General features: G+C 30.3%; 2 protein-coding genes across 7 annotated transcripts; one reads left to right on the top strand and one right to left on the bottom strand.

Annotated features, from left to right (window-relative positions):
• Positions 1–61: 61 nt before the first annotated feature.
• LOC124423450 (ubiquitin thioesterase trabid) lies at positions 62–5,704 on the bottom strand. Of its 4 annotated transcripts, none has more exons than XM_046961176.1 (10): positions 5,474–5,704; positions 4,581–4,742; positions 4,269–4,384; positions 3,336–4,111; positions 2,955–3,260; positions 2,647–2,848; positions 2,267–2,544; positions 1,917–2,146; positions 1,415–1,835; positions 62–1,337 (listed from the first exon to the last, which is right to left on the bottom strand). In XM_046961176.1, exons 3-10 carry the CDS (start codon positions 4,317–4,319, stop codon positions 1,259–1,261), a joined length of 2,343 nt encoding a protein of 780 aa, XP_046817132.1. In that variant the 5' UTR covers positions 4,320–4,384; positions 4,581–4,742; positions 5,474–5,704; the 3' UTR covers positions 62–1,258. The 4 variants fall into 4 exon arrangements, with proteins under 4 accessions (XP_046817132.1, XP_046817140.1, XP_046817128.1 ...); XM_046961184.1 differs by lacking the exon at positions 5,474–5,704 and adding an exon at positions 4,966–5,299; XM_046961172.1 differs by lacking the exon at positions 5,474–5,704 and having other exon boundaries at positions 4,581–5,299.
• Positions 5,705–5,875: 171 nt separating this feature from the next.
• LOC124423471 (NADPH-dependent diflavin oxidoreductase 1) lies at positions 5,876–12,574 on the top strand. 3 transcript variants are annotated; one of them, XM_046961224.1, is made up of 12 exons: positions 5,876–6,291; positions 6,469–7,944; positions 8,021–8,098; positions 9,719–9,841; positions 9,916–9,997; positions 10,156–10,295; positions 10,441–10,586; positions 10,671–10,756; positions 10,845–10,991; positions 11,094–11,402; positions 11,513–11,715; positions 11,813–12,574. In XM_046961224.1, the coding sequence occupies exons 1-12, from the start codon at positions 6,206–6,208 to the stop codon at positions 11,934–11,936; spliced, it is 3,000 nt and encodes a 999-aa protein (XP_046817180.1). In that variant the 5' UTR covers positions 5,876–6,205; the 3' UTR covers positions 11,937–12,574. The 3 variants fall into 3 exon arrangements, with proteins under 3 accessions (XP_046817180.1, XP_046817171.1, XP_046817162.1); XM_046961215.1 differs by lacking the exons at positions 5,876–6,291; positions 6,469–7,944; positions 8,021–8,098 and adding exons at positions 8,365–8,689; positions 8,911–9,027 and having other exon boundaries at positions 9,721–9,841; XM_046961206.1 differs by lacking the exons at positions 5,876–6,291; positions 6,469–7,944; positions 8,021–8,098 and adding an exon at positions 8,366–9,027 and having other exon boundaries at positions 9,721–9,841.
• The last annotated feature ends 504 nt before the right edge of the window (positions 12,575–13,078 follow it).

Genomic DNA, 13,078 nt, shown 5'->3' with positions numbered 1-13,078 from the left:
AAAAATGACAGTGCTAAAAGGACTAGACACTACATTAGGATTAGTAAAAACGAAGACTAAATTTAAGCGAATAGTTTAACATTTATAAAGAAATGACTTTTCCTTTTACGATTTTTTGTACTTTTTGATTAGGGTTAATCGTTTGGCCAAGCCAAATATATCGTAAATCTTTGCTCATTATCTGCAAATACATCATATATCATTGGTGTGTTTACCAGATATAATCTTAATCCTTAAGTAGAACTACTTTTGTTTCTTTTTAGTCCTTATCGCTTTAAAAAAGCTCTCTACTCTCAATAACGTTAAACTGTCTTAATCATTGCGACACTACTATATTATAATTAATTCATTCACGCTCACAAGTTTTACATACGGAGAAAAGTACAGTTTTCAATTGGTATCACATTGCGTTAACACACCAGGAGCAACCATAGAAAGAAACACAACGTTTTACCCTGTCTCTCTCACTGAAGAAACATGTCGTTGTATCCAGCTTCATCGTTAACGCAGCTTCATAGTTAACTTGATTCAAAGACAGCTATACACATGAATTTTTCTTTTTGTAATACTAGCTTTAATTAATGATCACATGGTCTGTATTAGAACCATCAAATGTTTCTTTTTATACACACTCCGATGAAGAGAGAGATGGTTTTGTAAATTTGTAAACATATATCAGAGATTTATGGCTATGACTTTTAGGTATTAACATTATTATTGATAGGACACTACTCAAAAAAAAAAAAAAAAAAAAAAAAAAAAAAAAAAAAAAAAAAAATTAGAGAGAAAGAGAAAAGAAAAAAGAAAACGAGATTATCCTTGATCCATAGTTTCGTTTTTATATAATATTCTTGAATAATTCATTGAAGTTTTTATACTACACTATGCGAAATTGTGCAAACGATAATATCACTGTAAAACCTTAATTTTGTAATTGACGATATATACTATATCACACTTATAAGTAATTTCTTTTTGCAACGTCTTGATAAATCCAAGAGCATCCTCAATTAACTATTGTTATAACAAAGATTAATTAAATAGAGAATCAGAAAATTTTATAGAGTAGAAAGATATTGTGAAACGATCGTATCCATATAACATTGTGCATGCTATTATGATATTAAGTCAAATTTTTTTCTTCAAATATTTTTATAAACTTCAGATCATATAGATCTTGCGTTATAATTCTAGATGCGTTGGTATCGAAATTATAGAAAAAGGACATTCTCGTTATTGATCAAGTGCCTGGATTTTATTATTCGTCTTCTGTATCACCATCGCTACTATAATCTTGTAAAGCAACTGGTCTTGAAAATGGTGCATTATTCGTTTGACTGAAAAATAAATAAAATAATATCATTGAACAGGTTTTAACCTTTAAACATGATATTATTCTTAAGATTTTACTTACACAAGTCTACGATAATGATTCAGCCATTCTTCTAACATTTGTGCAACAAGCAATGGCCTCTTGTGTAATTTTTGCTGTGCAACAAGAATACCACCTTCCGTCCTACAAACGTCAAGCCAGTCTTTTAAAATAGATTCTTCTCGTCCAATTTCGTCTGGACTCAAAAAATGAATTGGTAATAATTTATGTTCTCTGTCCATTAATGGCATAAAAGTGGTTTGCATTTGTATTTGCAATTGTTGCAATGGACCATTCCCTCCACCATGAGAAGAAATCGGTGGTATTCTAGAGGATGCATATGGTTCTATGGGAACCAAAGCAGTAAAATGACCACGTGTATAACCCAATGCTATAGGAGAACGAATACAAAATGAAGGTTCCCATAAAAGTGGAAGATAAACGCCCTCAAACCTTGCATAACCTGTCCGATTGAAGGAAAAAAAAATAACGCACGTATTAGAATACCAAAGGAGATAACTTTTGTTTTAAAGTAATTTCTTACCTATATCTTCCCCACGAAAACTTTTAACATATTTAACGCCATAAACAATAATAGGTCTTCTTAATATATGAGCAAGTGCAAAAACATGTAATTGTTCTAGGGCACTGCCGGGTTGAGCAGCTGTTGCTAATAAACTTTCCCAATCTTCTTGCCATTGTGTTTCTTCTAATGTAAAATCTAACATTCTTGAAGCCTGCGATGCCTCGTACTCTCTCCATCGTGGATAAAAACTAAAGTAATAATTATATTAGAAAAGATGCAGATATTAATAATGGATTTTCTTAATGATAAGAAAACGTATTTAAACAAATTTTTAAGTTCATCTTAAATTCATTATAATAATTACTTACAATTGTCCTGCTTGCTGTAAAGAATCGGCGAGAGCTCTTCTTAAAGCATTATCCCTATCAAAAACACCCCATGTTGCTTGCATAGCAGAATCTAACAAACAATCTCCAGCAGATCTATTCCAAAGTGCGTGCAAACGGCTGCCTAATCGTTCTGTAATTTCTAAGGACCAATTTAATGCAGGTGGCTCACCACCACCTCCTTCTAGCTGTTGTTGAGCTTCCTTATCTAATAATTCTCCTAACATCTGTTCTTGCACTATACTTGGTAAATCTTCCACCTTTGAACATAAATAATATTTTTTTTTTTTTTTTATATATATATATATATTACTTTGATAGAACATTATTGTTTAGAAAGAAAATTATAATTTTATAATAACCTCTGCAGGCAGTGCAAATGTAGCCATATCAGTAACAAAATAACAAGAGAAAGAACCCTTGCGTAAACGAATATTATTCATTACATGCCTACGTATTTGAGCAGCCAAATCAGGTGCTACGTAACTAGGTACTCTTTTTATACCAGAACCAGAACCTTCAATTTGTGATAATAATGTAGCCAAAATATCTTCTCGTTGAAATCTATAAATAAAAAAAAAAAAAAAAAAAAAAAAAAAAAAGAAAAAAAGAAAAGAGAGATATTGATTTTATGAAATTTTCTATTCGTGAGACAGAAAAGAAAACAAACCTGATTGCCAAATGTACTAAAGTGTGTCCAACATCGAAAGCACTACTTCTGTTTAACAGTAGTACTTCAGAATGTGTTAATTGACGAGCTGGATCACCACCACTTGCTAAATATGCTTCAACAGGTGCATTATCGCCTTCAACAATACCAAGACATGCATTTAACCAGCACCAATCGGTATGACGTCTTAACTGTTTCAATCTACGCTCATAATCACAATTATTAGGAGACTGTGGTGTCGATAAACTGTCATTTCTACTATCAGTAAATCTGTGTGAACTTCTGTAAAAAGCAACACATTTTGTGCTATGTCATTAATCAGATATATTTTAATCGTATTAAAAAGATCTGAGTAATAAAGATAAAAGCTAAAGCAACCACCTTCTTGCAATTGCAGAATTCTCCTCTCGTTGCGTTTGATGAATATAAGGTGCATGAGGCGGAGATGGTAAACTACGTTGATTATGATCTCTCTCAGGACTTGGTAAAATTAATCCTACATTTGTTGCAGATCTTTCTCTTTTATCTTTTTCTTTTGGATGAAAACACATAACACATTTTGTAGCTTTTGGCCAATTTTCATAAGTACATACAAGACAGGACCATTTTTCTGGATGTGCATTAGTCTGTACATTATAGTACCTTTCAGGATGCAAATTTATTGCTGGTGGATTTACTTGAGAATTTGAGCCTAAATTAGATGGAGGATCTCCTAATCTAAGTGGTGCTAGATGCTCGTGTAAATTGGAAGCTATAGAGTGTATTGATTGGTTATGTCCACCAGGTTTCTTATTACTGCATTGAACACAGCGCGAGGCATTTTGATAATTGAGATACGTACATATGCCACATGACCACATTCCTCCAGCTGGTACATTGTGACTATAGTTCTGAGAGGTTAGATTATATGGATCTGTTGGACTTATATGAGATACAGGGCCAGAAGCAACATTTGATCCTGACCTTTGTGGACTTGTATTACGTAAGCGATAAATATCTTCACCCAATAAAGGCTTGGCACCTCTACACATTGTGCATTTCAAAGATGAAGGCCAATTCTCATACGTACAATATTCACAAGTCCATTTTGACTCTGCCTCTTCAAGTCTGTTATTCATCTTCAATGAATAATTCTTGATTGGGAGAACTCTGTACCTCTACCATACACAATATTTTATCAATATTTAATTTAAATATTTTCACACAGTTTTACAACAGTATCGATCATAATAATAAACAGAATATAAACTTATGATATTTAGTAACATAGCAATAAACTACACTTCACAGCATATAGTATAGAATTCAACTTGCTTTGGCAGATATGGTTGTCTTGTACTTTTTACATAATAATCTTTTGGTCATGGGGCAAGCATTTTGATTGAAATTTATGGAACAAAAATTGTTGCGAAGATATTGACTGTCAATGTCTGAAAAAAAAAGAAGAAGAGGAAGAAGAAGAAGAAAAATAATTTCTATAAGGTTTAAAAGAAATATTAAAACGAAAAATAATATAATATAGGTGATATTAGATTTCAATATCTTAAAGTTGAAAAAAAGTTTTGCAAATTGGAATGCAATAAAAAGGATTGATGATTCTTTACTTCAATTAAAAGATTAAAGTACCTGGTGGAAATAATGCGTCGATGTTCAAAGGATGGCTGTCAGGCGTATAGAAGTTCCATTGAATAATGCTTTCCAATCAGCTGGTTCTCGTAAAAAAAAGGGGTTGGATGCGAGTAGAAGATGACAGAACTTGAAGTCTCATGCACTACCTCCAACACTCCACTGTAAGCGGATTTAACAAAGGATAATAATAATAGAGGTTAAGAGAGATTCGCGCGTCGATAAACGCGAGGGCGAAAGTTTTAAACTTTTCTCCTCGCGTTCGAATCGGTGCCGTTTTCCTTTCCGCCGAAGAAGACACGATGGCCCAACACCCATCGAGCGATGGATGGACTTGAGACGAAGTAAACGAGAACAACAAAGGTCGGGGCTTGCACTCACTCACTCTTTTCAAATAAAGGAACGCTCTTCCATGCGACACCGTGGCCCACGACACTTCTTGTTCTACGAATTGGATAAATTCATCGTGTCTTCTTTCGTTCCGACACGAAAAGCTGTGGACTTCGTCGAGAAAGTAGGTTTTGACAGTCATCCGCAAACAGACATCAGTGCTGCCAACACGGTTTCGCTCAGCTTTGCCAGCATAATATGTGCATACAATGAAGAAACGACGTTCCGCTCTGTTACGTCACGGATACGATACAGCGAATACGCAAAACCGATGATCTTTCTAACCTCATCTTTCTTATTTCTTTCTATTTTTCTCTCTTTCTCCCTCCCACCCACCCTCTCTCTTTCTCTCTCTCTCTTTTTTTTATTAATCTATTTATTTGTTTATAAATGTACATATATATATATATGTATGTATGTATGTATGTATGTATGTATGTATGTACGTATGTATGTATGTATATATATGTATATAATTATTTAAATATATCGATCTTATCTACCTTCTTTCTCTCGCTCCTTATCATTTTTTATCATTTTTCGTAGGTTCTTCTTGACCTTTGCAATCCTCGTACACAATTCACTACCTATACGTCCTTGAAAACTAATATTTAATATTTGAGATCGTCCGTTGGTAAACAGCGTTGAGAAGTAAGAGAGAAAGATAGAGAAGATAGAAAAAAGAAAGAAAGAAAGAAAGAAAAAAAAAAGAAAGTGAGAAAGACGCGCGAAATTTGCCAACTCTACTTCCCCACCCCCCCTCTTACACATTCGTTCTCTCTCTCTCTCTCTCTCTCTCTCTCTCTCTCTCTCTCTCGCTCGCTCGCTCTCTGCCCCTTCGACGACGTCGTCGAATGATTCGTTCATGCGACGAACACGCGAAGAATATTTTTTATTTATAAATACTCAGGCCCCGTGCCAAAATGCAGGATTCTCAGCCTAAACGTTTATCCTTGACATTTAATCGAGTCAAAAATTCATGTTCATTCGTTTGATAATATAAATACATGTTGTTCGTCAAATAAAAAGTATCTAATCTCTCTTTGTGATAATCGGGCAAAATCTGTATCAAACATCTGAGCCCATCTTCAGATGAATGAATAGTGACGTCATAAATAATCAGCTGTCTAAGAAAGACCACGTCGCGGGGTTCAATAAAGTGTCGCGTATCGGCTTGTTGGCAGGCCACAAAATCGAAAAATCTTTTTTCGTTGTTGGCATAACAACTTTACACAATGGATTTTAGCATAACTATATTGTATGCTAGCGAAACCGGAACTGCTCAAGATGTGGCGGAACAAATCTGGAAAAGTGCCAAAAGGTTTTGTTGTCTTTTTTCGGTAATTTATTTTTTGTAAAAAGAAAAGAAAAAGGAAAGAAAAAAGAAAGGAAAGAAAGAGGATTTTATTTAATAACAAGACAATTAATATTGATTATTTTTATTACACGTATGTTATGAGACGGGAATATTTGTTTAGAGTTTTCATTTTAATTACAGGAAAGGATTGTACAGCACAATATCCGCATTAGATGATTATGATTTAGCTAATTTTGATTCTGAACATTTAATGGTTTTCGTTATTGCGACAACAGGACAAGGTGATCCTCCTGATAATATGAAACAATTCTGGAGATTTTTATTACGCAAAAGCCTTCCTCCTTCTATGCTTAATAATATTCGATATGGTGTTATTGGTCTTGGTGATAGTTCATATAAAAAGTTTAATTTTGCTGCGAAAAAGCTTAATAAAAGGCTAGCACAGCTTGGTGGAATACAATTGTTGCCGATAGGTTTAGCCGATGATCAACATGACTTAGGTATAGATGCTGTTGTTAGTCCCTGGGTACAGAAATTCTGGGAAAAGATTGGGTTTATATATAATATCCCTGATATAAATGTACCTAATAATATTGAAGGAATAATTGAAAGATATAACATTTCTATATTTGATGGCAGTAAAGAAAAATCACTAACAGAAATAGCTTGTTATTTAGAGACTGATATTTATAAAGAAGAAATGAATATAAAAGATGAAATGAAAATAGGTGTTATAATTGAAAATGCAAGAACCACTGCCGCAGATCATTTTCAAGATGTTAGATTAATTAAAATTCAAAGAGAAGGTATTATATATGAACCAGGAGATATAATTTATGTAAGACCAAAGAATTCTTTGAAACAGATTGAGAAATTCTTTAATATATTGAACGATAATAACATTCTAATTTATCCTGATATGATTGTTCAGGTGTCTGAAAGGCAAATAAAAGTACCATACGTTTTAAAACAAACTTTAACCCTAGGTGAAATTGTTGCACAGTATTGGGATTTGAATTACAAACCACGAAGATCTACATTCGAAATATTATATCAAATTAGTGATAATGATTTGGAAAAAGAAAAGCTTCACGAATTTACAATGTCCAGTAGTCAAGAAGAATTATATGATTATGTAAATAGACCACGAAGAAATATCATAGAAGTTTTAGCAGACTTTCCGCATACCACGAGTAAATTAAATATACAAATATTATTTGAAATCATGTCACCAATAAAGCCACGTGCTTTCAGTATCGCATCGAGCGCGATAAATACAAAAAATGAAATACACATATTAGTTGCCGTTGTTAATTATAAAACAAAACTATTAGAGCGTAGATTAGGTCTATGTTCGAATTGGCTAGCAAATTTAAAAGTTAAAAGTAAAATCATTTTTTGGATACGTAAAGGAACTTTTGTATTTCCGTCCAATGTGCCAAAAATTCTCATTGGACCTGGTACAGGCATTGCACCATTTAGATCGTTACTTTTAGAGAAAGCTGCCACGAAACAAGATCTTACCACGTGCTTATTATTTTTTGGATGTAGATATAAAGACAAAGATCATCATTTTAAAGAAGATTTCATTAATTTAACCAGCACAACTGGTTTAAAATTATTTTGTGCATTTTCTAGAGATCAAGAACATAAAATGTAAGCACGTGCTTATATTATTAATTATAAAAATAACTACAGAACGTATTTTATTATTTTTTTATTCATATTTCAGATATGTTCAACATATTATACGTGAAAATAATTTTTTATGTTGGGAATTTCTTCAAAATGGCGCCAATATTTATTTGGCGGGAAATTCGAAAAATATGCCGAATAACGTTCGTGAAGAATTTATTGACTTAGTAAAAGAGAATGGGAAATTAACTTACGAGCAAGCTGTAAATTTTATAGAACAATTAGAAAAGAATAATCGTTATCAAAGTGAAACTTGGTCTTAATAGATAAATAAAAATGAATGTGCATGATAAACGGTTAAAAAGGTATAAATAATAATATAATCCAGTATGAAAAAAGGAATTACATTAAAAATCAAACATTTAAATTTATTTTAAATCACATTTTAAAATATATATATATATATATATATATATATATATATATATTTTTTAATTTTCAAATTTGTATGGTATGATGCCGCTGTCGAGATGGACTTTTCGAAATACGGTCCTGGATGTACGCTGCACTCGATCAGTTCGCCATCTAATGGAAAAATCTAATATGATGCGTAGGCGTGGAATGAATTTAGAATCCTACTAGAATTAACCTTTAAAAATTAGATAGGAAAATGATTTATCCCGCGTATCAACGTCTTTTACCACATTGTATTCTAATCTTTTAGATTTGTATTTGTTCATTATCATAAAAACTTTAAGGACTAAGAGTAAGTAAAGTTTTCACATTTAAAAGTCAACACGGAGGAATTCAACGAATGTAATATGCATTGAATCGCACATGGCGTTGAAATAATAACTGTACAATTTTTTATAAAAAAATTTATTCACAAAGATCACGTTGCGCTTGTTAAAAGCAAAACGATATATTATTTATCTATTGATTATCATTTGAGATGCATTGCGTGTCTATTTTTTAAATCAATTTAAGTTTGAAATCATACCAAAAAAATGGCGGGTAGTTATACGAAGAAAGAAATTGGCGCGGGTCCAGAAGAACAAACTCTTTTAAAAGATTCAAGCGGAATAAGAATCGTCCCTGCAAAAGGTATGTTATATTTATTATCATATAAAAATTGTATCATTGCATGATTACAATGTTCGTCATTTTATCTTTGTAACTTAAAAGGTACAACTTAAAAGGAGTTATTCTTTCTCTCTTTTCCAAGAATCATGTTCTTTTTTATTTATTTTTATAAGGGCAGAATTACTTGAACCGGTTTTGGTACGGATCTTCAATAAAGTTTCAACAGAGTCTGCTTGCAAGTCTTTTTCATTGGGTATTTTATCCAATATACTTTTGGAGTGCACTTTATTATTTGTTAGATTGTATAGAAGTAGAAGAAATAAGCATGTTCCTTTTAAAATAAACTTGTGCTGTTATTTCCATTGAATAGGATTAAAGTCCATTGTGATAACGTATAACAATTTATGGATATGAGCAAATAATTATCTTCAATGTATCGGTGCAAAATTTAATAAAAATTTATACTATTTAATCGGTCAGTTGTTCTTTTTTTTTTTTTTTTTCTTTTTTTTTTGATTTTATCATTAACGATATTGTAATAATATTAAGTTTGAAGATTAAATTACATAAATAAAGTGTGTTAAAAATTATATTTGATTTTTTTGTATAGTAGTGCAATTTTGTATGTCTACATATTATTAGATTGATAAAATAATCATCATTGTTCTATTAAGAAAAAAAGTTTATAGAAATAATTAATTTGTTTAATTGTAGGAAGTGAACCTGTACGCCTTTCACCAGGTTGGGAAGGAACCGGAAGACCTGATGACGAATTAAACTTTAAAGGTGTAACAATGGATCAAGCTGATTTAGAAATAAATCCTCCGCGTGACAGGTACATTTATAGTGTAAGTTAAAATATTTGATATATACAAAAATAATACAAATATTTTATTTAAATTTTTTTAGATTAAATTTAGTATTTTCGATACTAATACTTCATGGAATTGGTATTCTAATGCCATGGAATATGTTTATAACAGCAAAAGATGTAAGGATTATTTATTTGAGTATTTTTTATGTTTTAATTTTTTTATTTTTTTTTTTATTTTTATTTTTTTTTTTATTTTTTTTAAATTATTGTTATTATTATTATCATAAGTTTATTTGATGATTTATTTGTCTGAGCAAAATTTTTTATTTTTACAGTATTTTGTCAATTATAAGTTATCCAAAGAATACACAGAAATTGAGTCTAATTATTCAACAAATTTTTTGTCATATCTGGGATTTGCCTCGCAAATCCCAAACTTGTTATTTAATTGGTTAAATATATTTATAAAACTCAGGTACGTATATATCTTATAATATATAACTCTCAATCTTGTATATATATTTATGAATAGGATATATAATTGTCTTTATATAAGAAAAAAAAAAATATGCATTGTGAGAGAATATTAATTTATATGATTACTTTTATCTTATCTATAGAGGAAATTTGACAACACGTATAGCATGGGGCATCTTTATACAAATTCTAATATTTTTATTTACCGTTATATTGGCAATGATGGACACTTCTCAATGGCCTGGAATTTTCTTCTGGATCACTATGATTTCTGTTATAATATTAAACAGTAAGATCTCTTGTTTAGAATAGATGCAATTATATATTAACAATTGCTTGGAAATAAGGACAATTATGTAATAAATTTCTGCAGTTGCTAATGGGATTTATCAAAATTCGGTATTTGGAATGGCTGCTAAACTTCCTGGTAAATATACGGGGGCTGTTATTTTAGGCTCGGTAATTATAAATACTATAACAATTATTTTATATTAAATGAATATTTAACAAATAAATGTTATCTTTATCTTAATTATCATTTTTACAGAATATAAGTGGAACATTCACAGCTATCATTAATCTTATTTCTCAAATTATGGCACCAAATGCACGGACTGCTGCTATCTATTACTTTATAACGGCTTTATTTATTCTTCTAGCCTGTTTTGACACTTATTTTGCTCTTCCATTAAATGTAAGAATTTTTCATATCTTATAGATCTATTTCTAAAGAAAAGAAAAAAAAAAAAAAAAAAGAAAAGAATAACATATTATTAATTTTGTCATTGTTTTAAAGAGATTTTATAGATATCACGAGTTACTTCATCAAAAAGAGTTAAATAAAAGACAACTGGAGAGTAGTACAAGAGGGAAGAAAGAAGAACTACCTTATTGGAAAATAGTTTCGCAGTGTTCTTCTCAGCTTTTTAACATATTTATTGTCTTTTTCGTTACTCTTGCTTTATTCCCATCTGTTCAATCTGATATAAAACGTTCAAGTGCAGAATTCATAGTTCCACTTGATTTTTATGTTAGCGTTATGTGCTTTCTGACTTTCAACGTTACCGCTATGATTGGTAGTTCCATTGCATCTATCGTTCAATGGGTATATAAATATTCTATTGCTTATTATATCTTACTATTATTGACATTTGAGACTTAAGTGTTCCTTTTTTTTTTCTCTCTCTCTCTCTCTCTCTCTTTTGTTTCATTTAGCCCAGTGAAAAATATCTGATAATTCCAAATATCTTACGGATATTCTATATACCATTGTTTCTATTCTGTAATTATTATCCAGCAGAAACAAAGAGATATTTGCCAGTTTTTATTGACAATGATTGGGCATATTTGATTATTGGCATTACAATGGGTATCTCTCATGGTTATTTTTCCTCAATCTCAATGATGTATTGCCCTAGGTAAGAGAAAACATATATTTTTAAATGAAATTTTCAAATCGACAATATTGCAATAATCATATATTATAAATTACGTTCTTTTTTGTTTCATTTTTAGAATGGTAGAACCACAATACGCATCGATAGCCGGTATGTTTGGCGCAGCTTCACTTGTCACTGGCATTTTTAGTGGAATTTTGTTTTCTTTTGTTATGCCAGTTATTATATCATGGGGACATTGAATATTTCCCGAGTAACTTTCTCTGAACATGCCTCATACCTCTGGGATTATTTCAAATGATTTCGATTAATGCCAAAGATCGTTATTACACAATCAGAATTTTGTTATGGATTAGAAAAAATGAAAAAGATGAAAGGTACAGAATTTCTTGGCAATCAATGCAAACAATATTTCAATATAGAGTAACTTGTTCAAAACATCCTATAATCAATTGGACCAATCAGCTTTAACAAGAAAATTGCATCATATTAGGTTCTACAGAAATGCTTAAATTAAATATAAGCCGCTGGAGAGTAAGCACACAATTGAATTCTTTAAATTTTGTAATTGAATATATCAATTTTAAATCAAATTAAAACAATAATCATCTTAAGTTTAAGTAAATTTTTTCTACTTTAAAGAAATAAAAAAAAAAAAGAAAAAAAACAAATAAACAATTTTTTTTTCTTTTTTTTTTTTTTTTTTTTTAAAGAAAAAAAAACGATCTGAAGCAATATATTATTAACAGAAAAAAAATTTTGAACGAGCATTTAAACTGCTGTTGTTTGTACTCTAAAATTACACATACACATGTTTTATTAAAATATTACTTATGTATATGCATGCTAGGAAATGAAATAGAACAAATTTGATTATTAATAAATTTATAGTTTGTAATATGAACGTTAATACTACTCATAAGGTTGAAGTATTTGTATATATCATTATGTTTTTACTTTTGTTTTGTTAATAGTCATTTTTTTAATTGTTGTTTCTTTTTCTTTCTTTCTTTTTATTTTTTTTTTTTTTTCTTTTGTTATACACGAATGAAAATTATTTAACATCAATATACAAGAAAGATACGCTCTTATATAACTTATATTATGAATTATGTTTTTTTTTTTAAGCCATTATAAACGACCAAACATAGTACATAAGAACATAGTAAAGTTGATACGAATGAGTCTACATGACTCTTTATTATTCTATGAGTAAATGATCCATAATGAAACAGACAATAATGTTGGATAATATGCATCAAGAAGTGATTATTAAAAATTGGAATTATTAATAGATAGATACATTTTTTGTATGAACAATTCATATCTTACATTTGTATGATTTTTACAAATATTATGATCGATTAAGAAATTTACATTATTT

The sequence above is a fragment of the Vespa crabro genome, chromosome 1 (assembly GCF_910589235.1).
Source record: "Vespa crabro chromosome 1, iyVesCrab1.2, whole genome shotgun sequence".
NCBI classification, from domain to species: Eukaryota; Metazoa; Arthropoda; class Insecta; order Hymenoptera; family Vespidae; genus Vespa; species Vespa crabro.
This window is presented reverse-complemented; position numbering and strand designations above follow the sequence as displayed.

Coding starts and splice junctions, on each gene's coding strand:
- LOC124423450 (XM_046961176.1), bottom strand. CDS start 4,319: ATGACCAAAAGATTATTATGTAAAAAGTACAAGACAACCATATCTGCC. Junction 3,261..3,335: donor AATTCTGCAATTGCAAGAAG/GTGGTTGCTTTA, acceptor TTAATGACATAG/CACAAAATGTGTTGCTTTTT. Junction 2,545..2,646: donor CATTTGCACTGCCTGCAGAG/GTTATTATAAAA, acceptor TTATGTTCAAAG/GTGGAAGATTTACCAAGTAT.
- LOC124423471 (XM_046961224.1), top strand. CDS start 6,206: ATGGATTTTAGCATAACTATATTGTATGCTAGCGAAACCGGAACTGCT. Junction 9,842..9,915: donor ATAAATCCTCCGCGTGACAG/GTACATTTATAG, acceptor AAATTTTTTTAG/ATTAAATTTAGTATTTTCGA. Junction 9,998..10,155: donor TGTTTATAACAGCAAAAGAT/GTAAGGATTATT, acceptor TTATTTTTACAG/TATTTTGTCAATTATAAGTT.